This window comes from Podarcis raffonei, chromosome 6 (assembly GCF_027172205.1).
Source record: "Podarcis raffonei isolate rPodRaf1 chromosome 6, rPodRaf1.pri, whole genome shotgun sequence".
Lineage (NCBI taxonomy): Eukaryota > Metazoa > Chordata > Lepidosauria > Squamata > Lacertidae > Podarcis > Podarcis raffonei.
In genome coordinates this window covers 97,339,012-97,366,055 of record NC_070607.1, presented here as the reverse complement: position 1 = coordinate 97,366,055, position 27,044 = coordinate 97,339,012, and the positions used below count along the sequence as shown (strand labels likewise).

The window sequence follows — 27,044 nt, the reverse complement described above, 5'->3', positions numbered from 1 at the left end:
TAGTCCACCCCCCAATGCAGGAATCTCCGCCATTCTGCAAGTGCCTAGACCCAGGAACATTAGAGCAGCGCTTCCCAAATGGTGGTTCGCGGACCATTGGTGGTGCACGAGTTTCATTCAGCTTGCCTACAGCACGTCCACATTAGATATTCATTTTGCTCTTTAATTGTAGTTTTACTGCTTTTGTCCTTTATTATATTGTACTTTAAGTATTGTATTGCAAGTTGAATTCTGTGGAATGCGAATTATGTTGCAATATAAGAAAGGTGGAAAGCAATAAAAATACAATTTAAAATCACACAGCGTCTAGCACTACATTTTCCAATTGCCACAAGAAGCAGAAAAAAATCATTAAGTGGTCTGCCAGGAAGGACCCTTTGCAATTGGACCATTGGGGAAAATGTTTGGGAGCCCTTGCATTAAAGGAAGGGAAGATGTTGAGTTATGTGTGTCAGCAGCAGTATTCCTATCTGCCCCTGTTCTCTGTTCTATTTGTAGCTTGATCCTGATTTTTAGGAGAACGAAAGTATCACTTGTTGTTGTTGTTTAGTCGTTTAGTCGCGTTTAGTCATGTCCAACTCTTCGTGACCCCATGAACCAGAGCATGCCAGGCCCTCCTGTCTTCCACTGCCGCCTGCAGTTTGGTCAAACTCATGCTGGTAGCTTCGAGAACACTGTCCCACCATCTCGTCCTCTGTCGTCCCCTTCTCCTTGTGCCCTCCATCTTTCCCAACATCAGGGTCTTTTCCAGGGAGTCTTCTCTTCTCATGAGGTGACCAAAGTCTTGGAGCCTCAGCTTCAGGATCTGTCCTTCCAGTGAGCACTCAGGGCTGATTTCCTTCAGAATGGAGAGGTTTGATCTTCTTGCAGTCCATGGGACTCTCAAGAGTCTCCTCCAGCACCATAATTCAACTCCATGGACAAAGGCAACAGGCATATAAAAGTATCACTACTAACTCTGATATATCTTAGGCCCAAGGGCTGCAGATAACTGCAACCTTCATTCAGCTTTCCCCAACCTGGTGCTCTCCAGAGGTTTTGGACTGCAACTCCCATCAGCCCCAGCTAGTGCAGCCACACTGGCGGGAGCTGATGAGAGTTGTAGTCCAGAACATCTGGAGATCACCACGGTGGCAAAGGCTGCCTTGGCAGGTCTAGGACTCCAGAGGAGCAGCCATGACTTTCCTGCCCATAGGTTTCCCCCAAAGCCTCTAGCATACAGTGGAAAATTTTGAAGCAGGGTTGGTGGGGCTTTGGGGCAGGAAACCCAAAGAGATGGAGAGGGGTTTAAGTTCTGCACCAGCCATATTTGGGGCTGGAGGCTCCTGGTCTTCTCTGTTACTACAGTGAGTGTTCTGTGACTGAATCCTTGTTCAGGTTAAGCCCAGGTAGTAGCCCTCTTTAGACCTGTGGGGTTAGCTCCAAGTGAAGCATGTGGTCCAATGGGAAAGAGGAAGTATGCTTGACCCCCATCTCCCCCCCCCATCCTGCACCGCACACCCTCTTCTCTCCAGAGGGACAGCAGGCTTCTTAATCTGTTGCTCTCGTTGCACCTTAAAGTATTTTGGCACAAGCCTTCATGGACCAGAGCCTGCTTCGTCAGATGCCCAAAGCGTTATTCTCAGTCGGCAGATGGGTACAGAGAACATGTTCCGCCTGCTAGACACCGGGGCCCAAAGCCATGATCTGCAAGTCTTCTTTTTTTAATGCAGAGCCGAAATGTACACAGACAGGAACAGAGCGGTCTGTTCACAGCAGCAGCCATTGGTGATAATACTGCCTTTCTAGCTGCAGCATGCTAGTTTAACACCTGGAAGGGAAGAAATGGGATTTTCCTGCTATAAGGGGGGAAACCAACAATGGAGGGCACTGTTGTTGCTCTGGAGGGCGGGCCAGGGGGAGCATATACCCTGGATGATGGGTGGGGAATTAGCAATGTGTGTGCTGGGATAGGGAAAAGGAGAAGGGTTTGTGAGTACCACCCACTTTGGAACAGGAAATAGGACACTGAGGGGAGGAGAGTGCTTTTTTGTTGGAGGCCCTGGTGACTCAAGAGGAAGGGAAAAACAAGGCACTGGAATAACTGGTAATGCAGGAGAATGGGGAACTGGTACCACATGTGTGTAAGATTGTCACATTTGTCTGCAGACATTATCTGACCCTAGGCCGGCCTTCTCAGTGTTGCGCCCTCTAGGTTGTACTGGTTTGGGGCTGATGGTATTTGTAGCCCAAAATATCCAGAGAAAACCAAGTCAGGGAAGGCTGTTGTCGTCTGAGCGCGTGCAGAGTTCTCTCCCCTCACATACCAAGGAGAACGGTGGTGGTGGGGAACCCATCAGGGCAAAGAAACAGTAGACTGTTTCAGACTCGGCTTGTCCTTTGCCTAAAGAACATGGGTCCGAGAGGTTTTCTGTTTGCCTCGCTGATTTTCCTGGGGAAATTCAGCAGTAAAGATTGGGTTTCCCTGGGGGAAGTGGTGGGACGAGTGTGGACGAGCCCTTGGGCGGGGGAAACCTGGATTCAGTTCCCCATTCACCCATGAAATTTACTGGGGGACATTTTTTACCAGTTTAACTTATCTCACAAGGTGGCTCTGAGCATAAACATGGGAAAGTGAAAGTATAGTTAAAGCTATGATTTTCCCAGTAGTGATGTATGGAAGTGAGAGCTGGACCATAAAGAAGGCTGATGGCCGAAGAATTGATGCTTTTGAATTATGGTGCTGGAGGAGACTCTTGAGATAACACATATACACTAGGACAACAAGTGGGGTGAACACTTTTTGGGGTTTAATCCTCCCACACTTATGGTGAAGAGACAAGAAGGCAAATGTACGGTTGCATCTGTAACATTGGGGCCAGGTGGCAGCTCCCTACAAGGGAGAGAACAGTGGCTAACTCGTGATATGGTGTCAAGTTGCAGAAAGGTGGCATGGGGGGGGCAGTCAGTCGGAGAAAAGCAGCCAGTTTAGGCAAGGGAAGTTGAAAGAAGTTGAAAGAAGAGCATTTGTTTTGTTTTTAAAAAAATTTTATTAGGAATTTCGAAATAACTATCAAAAATACATCATCCCCATTTCCCCCCCCCCCATTTTTCCCTCCACAAAAAGAGAAAAGTCCTCCCTCCCACCCACCCCCAGACTTCCCTCAGCTCCTCTCTCTGGTTTTTCAACACATGTTATTCTCTGCATGTTGTAAAGATCCTTAATTTATCTATATATTACCAATAAAAAGTTTGTGTATGTTTATTCAAAACCTGCCAAGGAGTCCAATTCAGAGGAGCATTTGTTTTGAGGGATGCAGAGCTGAGCATCAGTCTGGGGTCTGTTAAAGGCCATGGCAAACAGGACCTGCAACAAAATGTTGCAGCGTGAAGCGATCCTGCCAGCCAGCCAGCCAGCTGTGCCTTCCTCCGGGACAATACTCCATTACATCCTGCCTCCCCAATGCATGAGAGCGGCATTAGGAGGAAGGGAATGGGAGGGGGAAAGCGAGACTCTTGGGGAAACGTGAAATGGTGAAATGGTATGATACAAGATAAGAGGGAGAGAGAAGGCTGCCTGGGAGGAAAGGATAAGGGGAAGAAGAGACTTTGGGGCCTGAGCAGGGGAGATGGCTGGAGGTTGCGGGAAGAGGACGGAAAAGGCCGCGGTGCCGTAATGCTGCAGTGCTGCACTCGCAAGATGGTACCTGCTTGTTGCATTGCATGCTGCTTTAAACAAGCAAGTGCTTAAAACAAGAAAAGTGGCTGTGGACAACATGAAACACTAAATAAGTAAAAATTCATTAAAACGTAATAAACGGGTCATGAATAATATTTTGTTTTACGTTGGTCCTGCGGAGCAACTGTCGTTCCCTCACGTTTTTGTGCTCAGCAAAGGCTGAGCGAGCCCCTCCTTGGCCCATAAATATAAGGAAAAATATCAGTCAATTAATTGCTTTTTCAGTTACCGTAGCAGTTCGTGCAATGGAGCAGTTTAATAATAATAATAATAATAATAATAATAATAATAATAATAATAATTTTAAAATTATTTATTAAGCCTGTTATCTTTAAAAAATTGAACTAAATTCACTAAAGTGAATTGTTTTGGGAATGCACCCCCCACAATGGCATGTTATAATCCGAGGTGAATATTGCCCCCTCCAATTTTCAGCTTCGGAAGGGGGAACAAAATGGGGCATTGCCCATCGTCTGGCAAGGGGGCTGGTTGCGTGTGTCAGGAAAATGGCCGCTCTTGCGCCACAGTTTGGCTAGGCCTTGAAGGAGGCCCACCATGGTAGTTTTTTTGGCTGCTTCCTCAGAGTGCGCACCGCTCATTCTTCCTCAAGAATGGCGGGGCGTGAGGTAAAGGCAGCTTCTCATTTTCCCAGATGACTTTCTGGGAAGCGTGGTCTCACCACCATTGCTGCCATTTTTTATTTAAAAAAAGAAGAGCCCCTTTTGAAGAACATGGCTGCCGGGTCCCTATCTCCGATGCGCAGCCATTTGCCTCCCCTCTCCTGGGCCTGCAATAGAAAGCAGCCTGAGTTTTGCAAGGTGTCGCAGAAGAGGCAGACATTTCCAGAAACGCCAAGAGACGCTAGCATTTTCTGTTGCATTCTACCTCAGCGTCAAGTTTATTTTAGTTAATTTATGACTGTAGCGTAATAGCGTACGTTACTTATGGAGCGCACAAAAATTAAAACAATAAAATACAGTGTTTAAAAAGTGAAAAAACCCAATGAAGTACTTTTAAACTGACAAGGTTTCCTACAGGTTCTGGATTTTTCCATGTGGTACAGCACTCAGTCACTGAAGTGGTACAGGCCTGATACCAGTTTTGCGCCTCAGTGGTGACTGAGAATAATACTAATTATAATTATAATTATAATGCCAGGCTGCTAGATCAGCCCATCTTTGTAAACCACTTTGAGTTGTTGTTTTAAACAATCAAGTAGTGTATAAATTCTATGAAATCATGAAATACATGTGGGGCCTGTCTTTGCAAACTGTTTTGAGATGATTGGGCTTTTTTCCTTGTTAGTTAGTTTGTTTTTGACAATCGAGCATTGCATAAATCTTACAAGATTATAAAATAAACCTAGCCCAGCAACTTGTTCTCACACGCTGCCTGAGTGACTCCCTGTCAGGGAAAAAGGCAGGGTATAAATAAATATATAATAAGAAGTCCAAAATTGAACGGTGCGCCGCCCCCCAAAGAAAAACCCCACCCACAATGGCTGCCACAGTCTGCATGTAGCAGTGAAACCACTGTCGCCATTCAAGATGCCTCTCCTTTTCTGTCGTATTTTAATTTATCTTTATCTTTATTGGGAGCCTGCATGCATTTCAGCCTATTTTCTTCCTCGCACCAACTCCATCCCTTGGGTTTCCTGCCTAGGCAGGGACTGGGATGTGGGTTTGCCAGATTCCTCCATTCAATGTGCACCGTCTGCGGCCCAAGCCATGCTGGTTCCTTCACAACGAAATGGAGTCTGGGTACAAATGGCTGTCAGCCTAGATTTAGCTGAGATTCCTGCATTGCAGGGGGTTGGACTGCATGACCCCTGGGGTCCCTTTCCCACTCTTAAGATTCTCTGATTGGAGGGGAAATGTGGGGAGACGTAGGGTGTTGAAGCAAAGAGAGGGACGGAGGTGACTGGGGAATCCCTCCAGGGCATGTAGAGGTGCAGGAAACTCCAGCCATTTCAGCTACCAGATATGTCCTGGAGCCTAAAGACTTAGAATAGCAAGTGAGGGAGGCTAGGCTTGTTTATTCAGAAGTGAGCCCGGTGGGGCAGACTCTCAGGGGAGTGTGTATGTCCTAAGTGCATTTCCTATTCCCTTGAACTTGGGGATTTACTTATGAGTAGACACGCTTGGGTGGGTGGCGGGGTCACATTTATAACTGAAATGCCATTCCCTCACCATATATATATATATATATATATATGGCGGCACTGCAGGTGGTGACAAGCAGCCACGAAATTAAGAGACGCCTGCTTCTTGGGAAAAAAGCAATGGCAAACCTAGACAGCATCTTAAAAAGCAGAGACATCACCTTGCCAACAAAGGTCCGTATGGTTCAAGCTATGGTTTTCCCAGTAGTGATGTATGGAAGTGAGAGCTGGACCATAAAGAAGGCTGATCGCCAAAGAATTGATGCTTTTGAATTATCGTAGAACTGGAGGAGACTCTTGAGAGTCCCATGGACTGCAAGAAGATCAAACCAATCCATTCTGAAGGAAATCAGCCCTGAGCGCTCACTGGAAGGACAGATCCTGAAGCTGAGGCTCCAAGACTTTGGCCCCCTCATGAGAAGAGAAGACTCCCTGGAAAAGACCCTGATGTTGGGAAAGATGGAGGGCACAAGGAGAAGGGGACGACAGAGGACGAGATGGTGGGACAGTGTTCTTGAAGCTACCAGCATGAGTTTGACCAAACTGCGGGAGGCAGTGGAAGACAGGAGGGCCTGGCGTGCTCTGGTCCAGGGGGTCACAAAGAGGCGGACATGACTAAACAACTAAACAGCAGCAACAACAACAACATATATATAGCGAGTGCCCATTGTTCCCCAGAGGCAGGGGTATCCAGGAAGCCACAGTTGGGTTTTTTTCCCTTTTTTGGAGGGGGGGGGAGGGAGATGGAGATAACTGGGGGACCAGAGATCAACAGGAACACCCAACGATGTAGACCACTAGATCATGATCTACCTCTTGAACATGCCTGCCCAGAGGGAAGCCACGGATGTGAAAGTGGTTGAATGCTAGTTTAGGTTTGGCGATTATATATAATATGTACATTTGTGTGTGTGTGGAGCCTGTGGGTGGTGGAAAGAAGAAGCGTGTTCTGTGTTGGCAGTGGAGGGGCTGCAACAGAAAGAAACAGCCAGATGGAAAGATGCGAAAGGCAGTGTAGATGAAAGGGAAAGAATACGAGAGCTGGAGGCAGGCGCTTCTAGGCAGCTGCTGTTTTCGGGTGGGATTCCATCATAAACCGGCAAATTGAGGTTGCACAATTATAGTTGGTTGGGAGGTCTTGTGCTTATTGGATTTTTTGCTGTAAGGGAAGTGATGGGGAAATGGGTTCCAAGCATCGCATGCTCTTGCACCCCCTTTCGGAGTAGCAGTCCTTAAGCCTGTTTGGCTTTGGGCAGCTCAGCCCTAATAATCTGTGACAGAGTTCCCCCATTTCCACTCTCTTAGTGTTTTCACTCCCCATAGGGTTCTACAAGAACCAAGCAGCCCACAATTTGCCCACATGAGCTGAGAGGGAAGGAAGCCCCCCAGCCTCCCCCTCCAATATATTCCCATTTCGGGAATGCAAGTGAAAAATATGTCCATACGTTTCATCCATAAATAAACAAAATGGATAGATGCTGTTGGTATGGAGCCTATTGATACTGCTGCTACATGGGGAGGGGGACTCAAATCCACTCCGCCCCCCATCAGGGAAATGACAGTGCTATTCCTGAGAACACCCTTCCTACAGCCACCCAGCACACAGGCTTTTGCTTGAGGCTTGCTGGCCATCCCAGGATCAGCTGTGGTGATGTGCTGCCCAAAACTACCAGTGTTAATGCCAGTCATGGGGATGTCTGAATTCTTATGTATTTTCGTATAATGCAAAAGGTCTCACACTTGCACATTGAGCTGCAGATGCATCTGGCAATGTTGGGAGCTGGAGAGGGTGGGGCAAGAGGAGGCTGGACTAATTTTGGTGCTGGGCAGTTCCTTTATAGATTACATTTTAGAAAGTGTCTGGGCAAGGGTTGGCAGTTCTCCACTGTTTGGTATGTGGGAGGCCTCAGCGGAGATATCTGTTGATTTTTGCTAGAAAACCAAAGTAGAGTGTGTGTTCAGCTTACAGCCAAAAGAGAGACATGTTAGGGGTTTTTTTTTAGAATGTGAAAGGCAGCGGTGAAGAAGAGAGAGAACGACAGATTGCAAGGGTCTGTTGAAGGAAAGTTTAATGGGTTCCAATAGTAGCCAGGGGAGATACCTTACCAAATAGAAACCACCCCAAAACTGCCCCTGAGCCTTTGACGGTAGCCTGACATAGAAATTGAACAAGTGTTCTTACCACTTCTTTCCAAGCCAGGGAAAATTGAGCTTGTTAAATTTCTGGATGTCAGGCTCTGTTAAAGGCAGAGAAGCAGGGCCAGGGAGACTGCATTTAACCCTGACTGTAGCAAATTAACAGCCTCCTACACTCAGAAGTAAGTTGCATTGAGATCAATGGGTCTTACTCCCAGCTGAGGATTGCAGCCTAAGTTGGAAATAGGGACACATAGCTGGGCTTCCATGGAACAGGCTTAGCTAGTTGTGGAATCTTCTGGAGTCCTTTAAGGAGAGACAATAAATATCTCTTGCAAGGTACGATTTATGTGTAGGGTGTCCAGAAGCCTCGGGGAGGTTGGGCTAGAGAAATGTCTTTAAGGTCCGAGGCAAGAGTGAAGCCTGAGTGACCGCTATTCTTACCCACCAATTTTCTAAGCAGGAGTGGTCACTTGTGGGAGGGGAAGGATCCTGACAAGTGAACAGCATCTGATCTGATAATTTACAGAGGGACTTGGGCAAAAAAGAAGAAGTTGGGTTCCTGCCCCCAAGATCTTAAAAGTCAGTTACGTTTTCAGGGAGGAAACACTAAGAGAGCGTGTGTCCATCTGTTTTCATTTTGTGACACTTTGTCATTCCTCTTAGACTGAAATTGCTAATGAGGGGCAGAAAATAAGCCCAAGAATGAAGAAGCAGACGTTGAAGAGGCAGGCAGATAGAGGAGGTGCAGATGCTGGAAGCTCTATTGCCACCTCCAAGGATTCAGAAAAGGTAACAGGTTCAAGCAGCGGCCTGTAAAACTGTCAGCATATTTGTCTGTCCCCCTAACCCTGCCTCACCAACCAGAAGTAGTACTGAATAGTATCTAAGAACCCAGAAAGTTCCCTGTTCAGACCTCTTCTCTGCCCACACCTGCACAAAGGGCTTGATAATATTACTAGCAAGACGCTATCGTCATCGTCATCATTCCCCCATCCTCTTAGTGCATGGTATGGGCTTGCCTGAGAGATAACCTAGTGAAATGGCAGGGAGCTTAGGATTCTCTGTACCTTTAAAGGTAAAGGGACCCCTGACCATTAGGTCCAGTCGTGACCGACTCTGGGGTTACTTTACTGGCCGAGGGAGCCGGCGTACAGCTTCTGGGTCATGTGGCCAGCATGACTAAGCCGCTTCTGGCGAACCAGAGCAGCGCACAGAAACGCCGTTTACCTTCCCGCCGGAGTGGTACCTATTTATCTACTTGCACTTTGCTGTGCTTTCGAACTGCTAGGTTGGCAGGAGCAGGGACTGAGCAACGGGAGCTCACCCCGTCATTGCGGGGAGCAGGGACTGAGCAACGGGAGCTCACCCCGTCATTGCGGGGATTCGAACCGCCGACCTTCTGATCGGCAAGTCCTAGGCTCTGTGGTTTAACCCACAGCGCCACCCGCATCCCACTCTGTACCTCTATTCAACAACAAATTAATAAAATAATATTTAAAACAGTATAATAAATTTAAAATTGGCAGCATTTTTACTAGTCCTACTTCTTTTAGAAGTATTCATATATCTTTTGTGCAAGTTTCTCGGTTGCACAGAGAATGTAAATACAGCTAAGTAGTCAATGCTGTTAAGGGTTAGGTGTGCTGAAGTCTGTTGAGGTCACCGGATTTGAGGTCACTCTGCATAAGACTAGCCTGCAAATCTTCCTTAGAGTGCTGAGAAAGAGAATGTCCAGAAGCTCCCATTTGAAAACATGAGGTGGGATTAGTTTTGCCCTCATCTATGACACAATTTGCTTCACATTATACTGAAATGAAAGATTTCTTGCATTAAGCACTGATCTTAAAAAGAAATCTCTCAAGGGTCTGGTTACAGCAGGGGTTTGTTAAGTACATAAGGAGGAACGTAGAAGCTCCTTTTTAGTGTGTTGGGCCGATGACATCCTTCATGCAGTATTGTCTACGTTGATTGACAGTGGTTCTTTAGAGTTTCAGATCGGGCTCTTTCCCTATGAAAGTACAAAGGCTTGTTAGAAGGGTAATTAAATATGTAGTTGTGTATGCAGTTGCATGACTGCATGAGAGCCCTTGTGGATTAGGCTAAATACAAGCCTTTGAGAAGTGCAAAAACGGTATAAATGCAGCAGCCTACCCTTGCTGTGGTCTCCAGTGTCTGGTATTCGGAGGTATACTGACTCTGAATATGGAGGTTCTATTTAGATATCATGACTAATAGTTATTGATTGACACCCTCCATCAATTAGTTCAACCTTTGTTTTTAAAGCCATTGTAAGCCAGTCGCCATCACCACATCTCAGCAGTGAATTCTGTGTAATTTTTGTGAATGAGTGGTTTCTGTGAATGCAGACAACAGCACACTCACATGTGTGCACAAACTCTGAGCCAGCTGTAGTTGACAGCCAGTGACACCTTAATTGCATATTTTCTATGAGCTCCTCAGCACCCTTATCTGGCGTGTTGAAAAATCCACACTGTAACAGCATGATTTCCAATCTTTAGACAAAGTATGCTTGCCTCATTCCTTCAAGATCTCGTTTTCCACCAGCTTTCGTGGCTCACGAGCTGTGGGTGTGGCACAAATAACTAGCTAGGGAACAAGGTATGCCTCCTTTCCCTTGGCAAGTCTTGCCAGGATGAACCAGCGCCCTTTATGTCAGACAGATAAGATGCTCAGTGGCATTCGCCTCTTCTGTCCTGCTGCCACGTGGCGGGTTTAGAGCATCCTATACTTGCACTCCAAGCTTAGCTGCACTGCTACTGTTTGGCTGTATGTCAGAGAGAGAAAGAAAATGAATGTGAAATCTGGGAAAGGTCAGAGGCGGGGAGGAGGGTGACTCAGTCCTGTTCCTCCAGGGATCCTGGCCTCAAGGTGAAAAAGGTGCCCTGCTTATTGGTCTAGACGGCATGTGTGTGTGCACATGTGTGTTGATGGACGCACCTGTCTAGCCTGCTCCCTGCCCTAGCTCTCCTTCTGCAAGCTGAAACATCCTTCTATACTAGAGCAATGCTTGGCATGCTCATTCAGCACACTGGACATTTGCAGTACAATGGGGAATGTGTGACACTTAGCACTCTAAATGGCAGGCCAGGCAAGGAGTCAGGTCAGTAGTGTAGTAATGAGAAGGACACCCAGGTACCTTTCTCGAAATTGCAGCTTTCTTTTCTTTTTTTGCCATAAAACAAGTTTCTAGCCCTTATGTTTACAAGGAACAACATGTGGAGAATGTTCTGCCCCATCAACCAGCTTTCAAGATTTGTCCAATGAGTGCTAAGACTTCAGAACAAAGTTGTGGACAGTTGGCTTACATGTATACTTTTTTTGTATTGATTTACGAGGCCCTTTATTTCTCTCCTTCCCAGGCACTACAGAATTTCTCGCTGGGCAGGGTTCATGCTGGTGGCACATTGTTAAAGGAGGGGGTTGAGAGTTCAAAACACTTAGCAAATAGATTTAGAGTTGATAGGTTAATCACCAAAAGTTTTCATTGATTTCGTGAACTGAATCCAATATGAATTTGTAAGGGCAAAATGTTAATTGTGCAACTATTTTTTTTAAGACAGGGTTGGGGAACCACTGTGGACAATCACATAACATTATTGGAGATCAGGTGGATGCGTCCCTGCTAGGAAGCAGCGGGACTTGCATTTGGCACTGCATTTAAGCAGGGTGGGACGCAAGCTCCCTTTGCAAGGGAACAATTGGGAGTGAACTCTTTAAGCCAATGGTCCCTTGCAAAGGTCCTTGCATTTGGCGCTATGTAAAATCAGCACCAAGTACAAATCCTGCTGTTTCCTTCAGGAATAGGATCCCTCCAGGAGCTCTTGTTTTAAGGGCATCTGTCAAGTTTTGTGAGTATGGGGTGTGTGTGCGTGCTGGTGGAGAGGCTCTGGTATGCTACCGTATTAAAGAATGAAAAAAACCTTAATAAATATGTCACCTATCTTCTAAGCTCGAGTGGTAGATGCTTACGTAATAAATCCTACATAATTTTACGTTTCTTTCAATATATCAGGAAGTTGCTTCTCTTGATAATGTGCAACTTTGTTGAAATTGCTCGATTAAAAGGCAGGTGTTTAACAACTAGCAGTTCTTTCACTGATTGATAGCCAGCATTGTGTAGCCAGCAGGGGGTCGATGGAGGTGGCCCAGACAAAAAACAACAACCCCAGTCTGTTGATGAGATTGCTATAAATAAGAAGAGGGGGATTTCTTCATGGGTTCTCCTGCTTTCACCTCTCCCATTTTGGCTTTGGTCTCTGGTGGCGGCAGCAGCAGCAGCAGCAAATATCACACTCTCCTTGCCCTGATAGGAACCTCCTCAGACACCCCTTCTCCTTACACGTTCAGACCTTGGCAGGAGTGGGTTTCTGTGCTTCTCCCTTTCCCTCCCTCTGCTCATATTATCCTGCAGCCCTTTTCTTCACCTCTGTCACCCATTCCTGAGACTAACTTGACTTGCCTGTGCTGTTGTAGGGGGCAGATGGTCTGTCGGAGCCCGAGGGCATCGCTCTCAAGCGCGTCGCTGTGGTGGAAGATTTCTTTGACATCATCTACTCGATGCATGTGGAGAGCTCGGCGGAGCCAGGCAAAGCACCCAAACATGCCGGGCAGAAGAAGACCTACCGGGCGGTGAGATTCCTGTCTTTGTACTACTGACAGAGGCCACATCCCACTATGCCCCCCTTTTCACACACCCAGAGGGGGGCTGACTAGGGAACAGGCTCCCGCATGTGAGAAGGACTGGCTAAGAGGGATCAGAGTGGGCATCAGTGGAAGAAGGGTGGGGGGGAGAGGAGATGGCCATGGCAGATGTGCTTAGAGAAGGGAGGGGCCAGGCAGGAGCACCAAGGAAGGCAGTGACCAGCCATGCAGGATGAAAAGGAAATGCTCCTTAAACAAAGGAAGGACTCCGCCACTCAGCCTATGGAACGTCTTGCCACAGCTTAGCAATACTTAAGATATATATAATGTTTCCTGAGCGCTCAAAGGTGTTTCACAGGCATTGTCTTGTGTCCTTACAACAGCCCTATGATGTAGATCATCATCACCAGTAGTATTAAAGCAATACAGCGAATGGAATTGGGTAGGAGGCCAAAGCTGGAAAGATGGTAGATTGCCTAAGACCGCCTCATGCATTTATGGTGGTCTTTTGCAGCTCATACACTGCTCTGGCTCTGCTGTAATGGATTTTGTGATAGGTTATTAGCATAAACGGCTTTAAAAAGAATTAGGACAAATGCTAAAGAGGCCTAGTAGCTCTTGGGCTACTGTGATAACCGTACATGCAAACTTCATATTCTGAAACAGGGAGGGTATTTTGAGACAGGCCAAGTATGTTTTTTCTGCCTCACATTTGGTGTTGGCTGTAGAACTCAGCATGCCGGTTGCTGGTTTGTTTGTTTTTTAAAAAGCAGGTGTCTAGTCCTCAGTGCTGCAGACCTAGCTTCAATCTGATTGTGTGATCATGGTATCTTCTCAGAAGCTCAGAAGTTGAGCACACATCTGGAACGCAGAAGGTTCCAGTCTTCTTAAGACAGAAATCAGAAGGCAGGACGTCAAAAACTCTTAGCTAACTTTTTGTCCTTCCCCTTCATAAGCAGAAGATGATAGCATCCCCAGAATAAGCAAATGCATATAGATTGGCTTGAGGTTTTAAAAGTTATTTTTATTAAATGCAAAATTAAGCATAAACAGAATCACCTCAGGTTAGAAATATTGAAACAGAGACAAAAAGGGGGCCAAAGACATCAGTAATATATTCCAGACTTTTGGTATAATGGAAATAATAACAAGTCTATAGAACTAAAAACACCACTAACATGGGAATAGATTGGCTTAATTGACATTTTTATTCAAGATGCAGAATTCAGTTTTCCTTGGCCCAGACTGTTAGTTTTCCTAGGACATACAGTCCTCCGTATTGCTATCTCCTACTGCTTGCAGAATCTCCCAGAGGTTCCAGTAGGATGCCGACTAGAGGGACAGGTGGCCCCGTTGTGCACATTAAAATTATACGCCAAGCAAATTTGGACAACAGATTGGGAGAATCCAGCAGTTGTCATGCCCGTACTCCTGAAATGAATGTTTCATTTAAATTTTGATGTAACATTTTATGCTTGCTTCTCAGCTTTCATTGCTAAATGCTCCTGTATGGTGGGCTATACATTTATGTTATTCATTGAAGTATTTATCAAATTGAGTGACTGTTATGCAATTGAATGAATGTTATTTATTCAGTTGTTATCATTAGTAACAACACATGCTTCCCTGTCCCTTCCCATGTAACATGCTCAATCTCTTTCCATATATCCCTATTTCAGTCACATTAGCTAGACTGGAGATGAATTGGCCCCCAGGGTCTTGCTAGTAGGAGAACATCGGGGCAGCTTCTGCCTTTCCCTTCTCTTTCTTTACTTGGGGCCTACAATCTCTTGCCTAATTCTTTGCTGCTCTGTTTATTCCTGGGGCACCGAGCAACTGAATGCAGCAAGCGAGGCGTTCCGAGGGCTGCACAGCTTGCAGCTTTTGCACTGTGGTTTCCTGTGACATTTGGATTTCTGCTTGAAAAATTGCAAGGCGGCCATGGCCCCCCTACCTCTGCCAGCAATTTGGTTGCTGCTGGAGATCCAGGGGGCTAAATGTGCAGCTGAAGACTCAGCTCCTCCCTCCCTCCCTCCCTCCCTCTCTCTCTCTCTCTCTCTCTCTCTCTCTCTCTCTCTGTAACCTCTTCACTAGAGCCCATCCTCCACGGGGCACATGGCTGCCTGACTTCCTGCAATGCAGGCCTGTCCCTCCCTTCTCCAGCTGGGCTCTGTTTGCCTCTGGCATATTTCCCAGGGAGCAAAGAGCTCCTGTTCATATTCCCTGTCCCCTAACAGCGGCTGCAGGTTGGGCAACCTGGAGGCTGCCCCTGCCGTTGCCTCTGCACGCAGCTAGCAAAGCTATTGTCTGTGCCGATTTTCTCTGCCTATCGGCGGATGACCTCTCCATAATGGAAGAGGGCAAGGCCACCAGTACAACTACAATTCAGGAAACTTTCTGCTTGTTTCGACAGTAGACAGCTCTGGCCCTCCCCCAATTCCTTCAATTTGGCTCCGGGGAGTGCTAATCTATGCCTTTCAGAGCCTCAGGGGAGCAGGCTGGATCTGCCTGCTTTTCTCAGGCCAGCAAAGCCGCAGCTCTGCTGTGCTCCACCCCTCTGCTTGAGCTGATCTCATCACATTAGCAGGCCTGTATCCCCTCCTGACCTGGGAGGGCTCTGAGCCATCTTCCCTTTCTGGTGCCCCCATCGGGGATGCCGCACTGGACCAGAATTAATATTGAGATGCCAGATTCAGGGGTGAACCCTGTCTCGGTGGTGCTTGCCCGCCCCAGCACTGTGTCTCTGGGTTGAACCACTTCAGAATGCAGGTGAGGGGTCTGCGTGATAAAATGAGCCCCCATACCAAAATGGTAAAATTAAATTCAAAAGTACCCTGAACATAAAAAAGCTAGGGAAGATTTAAAAAAAGGCCTAGCCTTCTATGCAATAGGCTGCATTTGTGCATGTAGGGATTTTCTTGGCAGAGGGAGCGTTTGGTGTGAGTTCCTACCTGCAGTCTGAAGTGGCACACCCCAAGACGCAGGTTTACTACCTCTGTGAGAACTAGGCCAGATTCAGCAGAGAGTTCGTCTTTGTCTTCCACTTCCAGAGAGCAGCCAATCAGGTTGATAATTTGGAGCTGGAGGTAATTCTCTGCTTGCTTAGGTAGGCTATCAGAAATAAATTAGCTGACTGTTTGCAAGAAAGGGCCCCATGGGGACTGACAGAGTGCTGCAGTCTGGTGTCCCTAATATGGGGAAGTGCAAGAAAGGTACTTCTTCAAAAGAAATTAAAGAGGTGGCAGAGAAATCATTGTACTACATAGCTACCTGCCTCAGGAGTGGGCTTTGTGATAAACTACATAAACACAGTGAACTTAACCCCTCATCAGGCATTCGCGCTGCCTCCTGCATATGATGACACTTAACTCTGTTCTTAGTTTCTGAAAGGGTCCTGGGACTCAACAGAGTGGCCACTTATGCCCCATCACAGATTTGCATAAATTAGCATATATAGCAGTTTACTAACGTATTTGCTAATTTATACGTAAAGGTGCATTATGTACTGCTTGGGTTCTATCCAAAGTAGTGCTGAGTAATGCATCCCATCGGGAAATGATTTCTGCTTGTGCAATGTTGGGGCTTTCCTACTCTCCTCCCCTCCCCACCCTCAAATTTGTTCGAGGGGTTCAGTCTGTTCCCGAGTTTTCAAAATATTCACAGTGCAGGGGACTCTCTGCCTTCTAATCCATGCAAGGAATCTTAAGGCCTGGCAGAAATCTCAAATTAGTGCAGATTTGCACACATGGTGGGGGTGGGGTGGGGGGTTGTACAAATGGAAATCCTTGCACTGACAGAACACCTTAGTTGGATACCAACTTGTGGAATAATAGCTGATGGCTAGAAATACAGTGCATCTCACTGCAGTGGGGAAAACATGACCTGCAATCCTGCTTAGTCGGCTGTCCAGGTATTAACTGATGACCAGCAATTTCAAGCCTCCCATTCTTATGGTTGTTTATCTTTAAACTGCCTTGGACTAGACAGCCTTTCAAGCAGAGGACTCCTTGAAACAGACTGCCCACTGTAAGGTAGTATACATGGCCATCCTAGGACTCAGAAGACCACCTAGAGCCATGCTCTCCAGTCTGGAAGCCCCTTCCCTTAATTCCAGCAAGCATTCTGCACATGCTCAAAAGCAGCAAGTAGTTCTGCACCTGTTTCTAGGACTCAGCCCTGGAGCTGAAAATCGTTTGGGGCCTAAGCCATTTTTAGATCTGTCTGTCCCCATACCTGAGCAGGTATTTCAGGACAGCGGCATTCTCACCATAAACAGCTCTTAGTCCACACTAAGGAACTAACTTCCTAAATGAGATCACAACATGGAAGTGGCAGAGTTTGTAGTACTCCTTCAGAACCACCAGGGGTAACTTCCCACCTGCTTTCCAGATATGGCCATGTTGTGGACAGGTAGCAGCGGAGGAAGAGTTATTAATATGGCAGCTAGAGGAGCTAGCAGTTATCAGTTGCCTCTTCACCAGTTCACTGAGTTTACCAAGACTGAGTTGGGACACATTAAAGAAAGACCATTGCTGTCATTCCCTGCTTCAGGTGGTTGAGGTTCCTGTGGAAACCCTGTGGGATTTCATCAGGCCAGGGGCATGAGGTGTGTGAAGCGGTGGACTTGAACCTGAGGGTTCTGGTTTCAAATCTCACCCCCCTCCAGGCATGAGGCTCAGTGTGAATGAATCTGGACTGCACTTTCTCTCAGCCAAACCTACATCACAGGGTTGTCGGGAGGCTAAGAATAGGGTGTATCCTTATCTACTAACCCAGGCCGCTTGGAAGAAGGGGGTATATAAACATGCTGAAGTAATTAATAGCAGATTCGGTAGGTTGAGCTTCATGCCAAGGGTGTAAGGGTCATTCATACACCAACTCTACTTGCTCTCTTTTCCTAGCACGTGAGTGGCTGACTCCCAGCAAGAAAAGTGTGCTAATGAGCTGGAAATTGGAGAGTTTCAGCCAAAGCAACTATTGTGGTCTGTTGTCGTTATTATTTTTTCTGATAATGGAAGCTGCTACAGGCTACCGCCCAAGTAAGCCAAATCCCAGCTGCTACCACATCGCTCTCAAGAGCAGGTTGCTCCTGCAAGGGGGGAAAGCGAAGATGCAAGTGGCAGAAAGCAGCGTGTGAATTTGCTCAGATCTCCACATTTGGGATCAGAAGAGTTCGGGGTTGTTGTTTTTCTCCTCCTCCAGATCAGGATGGCTTCCCCAACGGCTCATGAAACTCACTGCTGCTTTTGCCACACTTTCAACTAAAAAAATGGAAGGAGCAAGATGAGGCACAGCTGGGATGCAGTTTTCAGCTCATTCTCCGATTAGCCAAGCAGCATCCCTTCTTGGGGCAGCTCCTGAAAGGGGAATTGCTGGCAAATGACTCGTGGGGTCCTTGAGAGAAGAAGGTGAGGCAGGGTGGCCACTCAGCCAAAAGGGGCTCTAGGAGGCCTTGGCAAGTGCTTAGGGAACAACCCTCTTGGCATCTCCAAAGCAGTGTGCGACCAGGTCGCCCCCCCCCTGCTCTTTGCCCTGCTGCTTCCTAGCCTGCCAGCAAAAATTGGGTTGTGCTGCCACTTAGTGGAGATAGGTATCTTTATTATTATTTTTTAAAGAAAAAAACAGGGTGCCCTGTTTCTTTGAAAAAAATCACTCTTTTAAAATCACTGGGTGGTTTTTTTTTAGTTCTTCTCTCTTTTCTAGAAAGGTTCAGGTCTCCTTTCCTTCTCTGTTTTGATTTTTAAGAGTGATCTCATGTGATATGTGTCCTAAAGTTCTTTTCATATTTTTTTTTTAAAAAAACATACAGTGGTACCTCGGGTTACATACGCTTCAGGTTACAGACTCCGCTAACCCATAAATAGTACCTCGGGTTAAGAACTTTGCTTCAGGATGGGAACAGAAATTGTGCTCCGGCGGCGCAGCAGCAGTAGGAGGCCCCATTAGCTGAAGTGGTGCTTCAGGTTAAGAACAGTTTCAGGTTAAGAACAGACCTCCGGAACGAATTAAGTACTTAACCCGAGGTACCACCGTACACATATATGTTTTTCTAAGCGCACAAACTGAAAAGGGTTAATTGGAACAGGAAACAAAGGGTGTTTTCTGAAGTGTTGCTAATAATGTTTAGTCTCTAATATGACTTTCTCCCTACTCCTCCTCTCCATCCCACCTTTTCTTTTTAACTTAGCAATATGGTTAATGCCACAGCTATTTATTAATTTGAATAACATCCCTTCCTATAATGTAGCTATTTAATCTGAATGATCTGGCAGAGGACCTTCATATTTTTTTGGATCCTAAGAAGAGACACAAACTTAAAGATACACATTATCATGTGCTCTTGCCCATTTTTGCCACAGAGAAACAGGCCATTATTTGAGCTCTCCTGCCGGAGGCATGGTTCTCCTACTATGAAAAAATGAGGCCCGTTGTGTGTGATTTTGTAAGGCTGCAGTTCAGATCATATAAATCTGCTTTACAGTGAGACAAAGAGTGAGACCAGTGCTCTCTCATTTGCCTGACAGCAGCTCTTCAGGTTTTCCTTTATACCTAAGAACCTTTTCGCTGAAGGTGCCAGAACCTGTAGCCCCTTCCTAAAGTAAAATCTGTCTTTCTTCCCTATTACATGGCTTGAAAAATAGAAGCATACTTGAATATGATTTTTGAAGCTGCCTTGACAGATTGGAGAACTGGGCCAAAACATACAAGATGAATTTTAACAGGGAGAAATGTAAAGTATTGCACTTGGGCAAAAAAAAATGAGAGGCACAAATACAAGATGGGTGACACCTGGCTTGAGAGCAGTACATGTGAAAAGGATCTAGGAGTCTTGGTTGACCACAAACTTGACATGAGCCAACAGTGTGACGCGGCAGCTAAAAAAGCCAATGCAATTCTGGGCTAAAACAATAGGAGTATATCATCTAGATCAAGGGAAGTAATAGTGCCACTGTATTCTGCTCTGGTCAGACCTCACCTGGAGTACTGTGTCCAGTTCTGGGCGCCACAGTTCAAGAAGGACACTGACAAACTGGAACGTGTCCAGAGGAGGGCAACCAAAATGGTCAAAGGCCTGGAAACGATGCCTTATGAGAAACGGCTAAGGGAGCTGGGCATGTTTAGCCTGGAGAAGAGGAGGTTAAGGGGTGATATGATAGCCATGTTCAAATATATAAAAGGATGTCACATAGAGGAGGGAGAAAGGTTGTTTTCTGCTGCTCCAGAGAAGCGGACATGGAGCAATGGATCCAAACTGCAGGAAAGAAGATTCCACCTAAACATTAGGAAGAACTTCCTGACAGTAAGAGCTGTTTGACAGTGGAATTTGCTGCCAAGGAGTGTGGTGGAGTCTCCTTCTTTGGAGGTCTTTAAGCAGAGGCTTGACAACCATATGTCAGGAGTGCTCTGATGGTGTTTCCTGCTTGGCAGGGGGTTGGACTCAATGGCCCTTGTGGTCTCTTCCAACTCTATGATTCTATGATTCTATGTGAAGCATACTTATTTATTTACATTGTTTGTATGCTGTACAATTAGCAATGTCTCCTGGGCGGCAAACGGTAAACGTAAAAAACAAACATAACAACAATCAGCAAGCCGAGTAATATAGTTAGAACCAGGGGGTGAGAGTACGACAATGTTCGGGCCAACTTTACATTTTACATCATTATTTGTGTTGATATTTTAAAATTGCAAACCACCTTGGGTGCCTTGTCAGAAAGGTATATAAGTGCAATAAATAAATTATGTCAACATGCCTAATGCATGATGTTGTTGTGCAGAAACAGGGAGTACTGGCATAGGGCAGGATTCGCTTAACCAGCCCTGTCAGTGGAAATGGAAGCTCAGCGACTTGTGCAACAGGGCTCCTCCCCCCCATGTGCCCCTTGAAATTGGCTTGGGGGGCGGCAGTCATGAGAACCCACAGAACAGTTTACAGGGGGAAGAGAGGAGGGGCCGTTCTGCCTGGCAGGCTGCAGTGCTTGCGCAGATGAAACGACTGGAAGAGTGTGATGTTGAATTCCACTCCTGGACTTAAGCCTCTTTTAAGCAACAATGGATGGAAATTGATTGGCAGTAAGTTCAGGACTGGCACACCACAGATGTGGAATTGATTACACTCAGAGGTGGAAGTGGCCTCTGTCTGAGGTGGCTTCTAAGACAAATTGGTGGAGTGGCAAGGGTGGTAAATTACCATTAGTTGTGAGGGCTAAATGAAGCCTCCATGATCAGAGGCAGTGTATACCTGACTATCAGATGCCGAGGGCAGGCAAGAAGGGGGTGACTATTTCTGTTTTGCTCTGCCCTTATGTTTCATGGGGCATCTGGTGGTCTATTCCATTTCTGGAGCTAGTCCTGGACTAAAGGGATCCTCGGCCTGATCTCTTACGCTTTTGTTTGTGAAATCAGACAAAGAGACACTTCTTCCAAGGCTTTGTTCTTGACATTGCTGATCTCTTTTCCAGAACGTGATCTCAGACAGTTCATGCGGTTCTGTGTTTTCAAATGTGCTAAAACCTTGGTTTGCTGCTGAGACACGAAATGCCCCACGCTTCTGTCATGGGACTCGCTGGCATTCGCAGCAGCACAATGAGGCCACTTTGGCAGGGAATCAGGAGGGGGAAACTGAAAAGGCTTTTCTAACCCCACAATGAGTGTGCCTGGGAAGGGCCGGAGCTCAGTCTTGTAGAGCATATGCCTTGAGCATCCAGGGTCCCAAGTTCAGACTCTGTAGGTTGAAAAGAGCTCAGGTAGTGGGATTGGGAAATGCCACCTTGTTTGAAGCACTGGAGAACTGCTGCCGGTGAGTCAGAGGAGACAATATTGGGCTCCACAGAGGCGGTATAAGACAGCTTCCTCCATGGCCCCGGTTCAGTTCAGTCATGACTTTGCTTAATGGCCTTGGGTGCAAGTTGCTGCCCATTTGGTCACTCTTCTTTACCTGTAAAAAGGGGATAGATGGAAGCATCAGGAATCTTACATGATTCCTGTGAGCACTGGAAGAGTTGTGAATTACTTACTGATGATAAATATATTCTATAACAATAGCAACAGAAGTAGAAGATGTCTGTTTTCAGGGCTTTGTGCTGGCACTGGAGGTTAGACTAAGCCTGGCACTCTTGCCACAACCATAGTTAATCAGTTTTGGAAATATTACAAGGGACCAAATGCAGAAAGAACAGGAATGACACAGAACAGCCTCTGGCCAATCGAGCAGCTTCCGCGAGGCTACTCTGTGCAGTCAAGACTTTGAGCATGGTAAGAGTATCACAAAGTAGTTGGGTGTAGGTCCTGGGAATGACTGGTGCTGCCATTTTTAAAATCAGCATGTTCAAACTGTTGCTGATGTGATGCTTGTTCTTGTATAGTTCTTCAGACATTTAACTGCACAAAACCTAGAATAGATTTGGGCCCTGGAAATGTCAGCCTTATCTATCTATCTATCTATCATCTGTCTATCTATCTTATCTGTCTATCTATATCTATCTATCAATCATCTATCTCTATCTCTATCTATCTATCATCTATCTATCTATCTATCTATCTGTCTATCATCTATCTATCTATCATCTATCTATCATCTATCTCATCTATCTATCATCTATCTATCAAGTTTATTTACATCTTGATTTTTTAAAAAGCCCTCTAAGTGGTTTACAAAAATACAAAATAAAGCGTTAACATTCTTCAGATGCCATCACAGAAATAATGGAAGCCAGCCAGATTTTTCAGAATTTCATATTCTAACTATCACGTTGGCAGAGGGGCAATTGAAAATATGTCAATTTTATTTTGAGCATGGACTTTTTTGCTTCTTTCTCACAAAATTAGGATTTCCTTATTGAGGTTTGTTTGTGGTGGCTTTTTTGGGGGGGGGGTGGAGTGCAAACAACCCTGCCTGTTGTTAATATTTGTTAAAGTGTTATCAGTTCCCTGCAGAAACCATGCTGTCATTGTTAGCCATAACCTTGGTAGGGAGAATAATGGATTGTTCTTGGAAGGGTGAGTAGGTTGAAATGATGAGAGAAATAAATAAATTTGAACTGGTTCCCCTGTTCTGAGGCTTTCTAAGCAGTTGCAGAAATTGTGCCTGAAGAAGTGCTGGGTATTTGGGAAGTGACAATTGGAGACCTGTACCCTGAAGGGGATCTTACAAAAGCATTGTTTGCAAAAGTGGCTAAAGAACAGAGAGCCACTGGGTCTCGGTACAACCTCTTGCTGTCACAGCTGCTGTGACTTCCACACTTACCATTTACAGGCAGTGTTGTACCTGGTGTTGCTTGAGAATTCTAAGAACCTCCCACAATAAGAGCAGATTTGAAACCAGTTGGTTAAAGTAAGTGCCGTTTTGCATCTTGATTCAAAATGATAACCAACTGTAACCAAACATAGATGAAAACCTGGTCCTTGATCTCAGGAATCATCATGCGAAATTTGATCATGTTAAGAGGTGGTCAAATGTACAGTGAACAAGCAACTTTCCAAAACATAAGTACAGATTATATTATATTGTGCATTTCTACAGAAACTGTACTCAAGGCAGCTAATGACAGAATTACAAATAAAGCAGTATATTATTCAAACAGTAACAATGAAAATGTAAATAGAGTTTGTCTAAAAGCACGCTGGAAATTTGTGGGCAGTGACACTGCCCCGTCCTGCCAGAGGCTGTTCCAAAGTCTGGGGGCTGCAGCTGAGAAGGTCCTCACCACACCCCAGAGGGAAAGTAGCCATGGAAGAGGGCCTTTGGAGTGGAATGGGGTTCTCAGGCAGGATCATACTGGGGGAGGCGGTTCTGCAGATACCTTGATCTAAGGCCATTCGGCGCTTTAAAGGCTGAAGCCAGCATCTTGCTTTTATATCACACCAGCAGTGTGCATGGTGCTGTACAGCTGGGCACTGAAGCGAAGGAGATTTCTGTTTTCTCCATCAGTGAAGGCCAGGCTCTGGAATATGGCTGGGTTTTGCTGGAGGGACCAGAGAAACCCACAGTTGCAGTGGGGGACACCCGTAGCAGCAGTGGGGCTGCCCATGGCAAAGGAGGCAGCGGTGAGTGCGTGCCTGCGACAGTGCCGTGGCTTGCTCACGGAGGCAGGGACATGGCAGGGATAAGTGGTGTCCTCTCCAGGTCCAGATCTACTGCCTAAGGCGACTGTCTCACCTCATCTCATGGGCCTGGGAGGGACCAGGAATGAAATAATATTAGTTCTGGAAGGACACTCAGCATCATCAAGCCTATTTCCTGCACCTACCTAAAATGTCTTTGTTAGGTAAAGCTGGGAATGTTCATTTTCCTCCCCAGTGACAGACCTCCCTGGGAACAGCCTTAGGAAATAGATCAGTGACTGCTTCTTCTCTTTAGCCTGGAGAAGAGAGGATTGAGGGGGTGACATGATAGCTGTCTTCAAATATTTGAAGGGCTGTCATGCAGAAGAAGGAGCAGACTTGTTCTCTGTTGCTCTCGGGGGGCAGGAGTAGAACTAACAGAAAGCAATGTCAGGGAAGCAGAATTTGGTAAACTTTAAGGGGAACTATCTAACCAGGGATGGGGAACCCTTTCCAGCTCAAGGGCCACTTTCCCTTCCACTTTCCCTTCCAGGTAACCTTCTGGAGGCCACCTCCCAGAGGTGGGTGGGGCCAGATGCAAAAAAGGGGGGGGGACAAGTGTAATTTTTACCTTTGTACAGTTGGCTAGTTTCTACATGTTTTACTCCTCCCTGCAAGTCGCTCTGAGACATATAGTGAAAAGCAGAATATACATTTCTTAAATATCGTATTTTTCGCTCTATAGGACGCGCCCGACCATAGGACACACCTTGTTTTAGAGGGGGAGAACAAGAAAAAAAACGACTCCCCCTCTCTGCTCAGCGCCCCTTCAGCGAAGCGGCAGGAGAAACGGAGCCCCTTCCATTTCTCCTCCCGCTTCACTGAAGGGGCGCCGCGCAGCTCTCCCTCTCTGCTGAAACCGGGAGAGTCTTGCTCTCCCAGCTTCAGCAAAAGGAACCCGAAGCCTTTGGAGTGCAGCGCGAGGTCCCGCTGCGCTCCAGAGGCTTCAGGCGGCCATCCCTGAAGCCTGGAGAGCGAAAGGGGTCGGTGTGCACCCACCCCTCTCGCTCTCTAGGCTTCAGCGAAAGCAACGCGTAGCCTCTGGAGCGCGGAGGGAGCGCTCCTTCTACGCTTTGGAGGCTTCGCGTTGCTATCGCTGAAGCCAAGGAACCTGTATTCGCTCCATAGGACGCACACACATTTCCCCTTAATTTTTGGAGGGGAAAAGGTGCGTCCTATAGAGCGAAAAATACGGTAAATAACAAATAAATCGACATTTTCTGTACATTGAACCTGCACTAAAACAGCAAAGCAAAATATGCTCATGTGGGGCTGACTTACTCATCCAGGATGTGGACCGATGTCATCTTCTTGTTTCTTCCCCAGATTGCTGAAACTTACGCCTTCCTTCCAAGAGAAGCTGTGACCAGGTTCCTGATGAGCTGCACTGAGTGCCAGAAAAGGATGCATTTCAATTCCAATGGGGTGGAGCCCAAAGGTAGGACTGGTAAGGTTCCCTCCTTGAAACCCTGTAGAGCTGCTGCTAGTCAGTATTGCTGGAAGCCACCCAGAGTAGCTGGGGCAACCCAGCCAGATGGGTGCCATATAAAGAAAAAAAATTATCATTATTATTATTGACAGTACTGGGTTAGATGAACCACTGGTTCATCAATAGTCTGACTTGATCCAAAACAGCTACAGGCTGCATACCAGTGATTTCCAAACTTCTTAGTCGATGGACCATTTGAAAATCGCTGATGGTCTTGGTGGATCACTTCATGATTTGTTTGCCTCTTGAAGCAGTAGTAATGCACTGTTCTAGATTATGTGTTATTTTTTATTGTATTCTTATTGCTTCTTTTCTTTCTTACATTGTGTTTTATTGTATTACGATTTGCGTTCCATAGAATTCAAATTGTTCTACAATAAAATGCAATATAAGAAAGAAAAGAAGCAATAAAAATACAATTAAAAAATCAGTATGAGTATTTAATGCCACGGACCACCTAAATGAAGCTTGCAGACCACTGGAAGTGCATGGGCCACAGCCTGGGAATCCCTGCTCTATGCATTGGGGTATACCATCTGTTGGTTTCACTTTTCCAATCCTTTAGTGTGGAATATATCTCCTAAGACCTTTTCTGCATGCTTCTGTGTTTGTAATCACCCAGAGACCTTACCCATAGCAGCTTAATTGGGCAACACTGGCCAAGGAAGACTAAGTGGCCTTCTGTTCACTGCCCATTGTCTTCATGAAGGTGGCTGAATATTTCTTACAGAGCAATCCTAAACATGGGAAGCTGGTATAGCTTACACCAGCGTAAGTGACCCCCTATTCTACACTCTGTTGAGGAGCCACTGGGAGGGGCTACTGTCATCTAATCTGGAAGGGGTGGGGCTTGAGTTTTGAGGATCGGGCACTTGGTCACATGACTGGAGCAGGTGACTCTCCTTGCCTTCCCCCCACAATACCCCAAACTCAGGAACTTACGCAGGTGTAAGTTTCTTTGGCTGTGCCCCTGCTTGAACCAGGGTGAGGGACTGAGCTTTGGCTCAGATCGGAAAGCCCAAGATCCACCAGATCCAAACTCGCTCATCCCTGGTGGGTCTTGGGTTTAGATTGCACTGTGAGCCTCACTCTCTTCTTAGCTTAGCAACGATCTTGCAGTCCTATACCCAGGTGGTGGCACGTGTCTGCTGCAATTCCGCAGGAGGGCAGGGAAAACGTCCTGTACAGTATTAGGCACAGAATTCAGCTAGCAGAGAACTTCGACTCTCAGGGTAGGGGGAAAGGAGGAGGCTCTGAGCCGTGGTGCCTGTGAACAGATGCTTGGAATTGTGTGGGCTGAAACCTCAGAAGCCAGGGCCATGGGGGGGGGAGAGGTGGGGGGAGGGGCACAGGTACCTTACAGAACTCCCGGTGGCCTCTCCCTGAGGCTAGCTAAACCAGAATGGAAAATATGAAGATAGTAAAAGCTGCAGAATAAAAGCGTGCAGAAACTCAGTTTGCATAATTTGTACACAAGTTGCAATATCCTGTTTGGGTATCCTAGGCATAGAACTTAAAACTTTTTTAGCACAGAGTATACAAAGGCCTACCCATAAAAAATGTGTAGCATGAGGGTTGATCAGAGCTACTTTTGTGGAGGCTGCTATCGGAAATATTGGTAATCTCTGCTTCCTAGCCAGGCACAATTAAAACTATAATCTAGAGGCAAGTTTGAACATTTGATTCTCCCTCCCATAAAACCCATAATAATCAGAAGGTCAGTTGAAAACACACCTAAATGCATTATTTATTTTAATTTTAATTTTCAAGAG

General features: G+C 46.2%; 1 protein-coding gene across 5 annotated transcripts in view; it reads left to right on the top strand.

Moving 5' to 3' along the window:
• NOL4L (nucleolar protein 4 like) overlaps window positions 1–27,044 on the top strand; it is a 130,467-nt gene that overhangs the window by 33,632 nt on the left and 69,791 nt on the right. Inside the window, exons 1-4 of one of the 5 annotated variants that reach the window (XM_053394710.1) lie at window positions 4,222–4,344; window positions 8,682–8,807; window positions 12,513–12,668; window positions 25,110–25,230. In XM_053394710.1, coding sequence (XP_053250685.1) covers window positions 4,330–4,344; window positions 8,682–8,807; window positions 12,513–12,668; window positions 25,110–25,230 — 418 coding nt within the window. In that variant the 5' untranslated portion in view covers window positions 4,222–4,329. Of the gene's footprint in view, window positions 1–4,221; window positions 4,345–8,681; window positions 8,808–12,512; window positions 12,669–25,109; window positions 25,231–27,044 lie in introns of those variants that run through there. The other 4 variants (XM_053394706.1, XM_053394705.1, XM_053394709.1 and 1 more) reach the window with 4 other exon arrangements.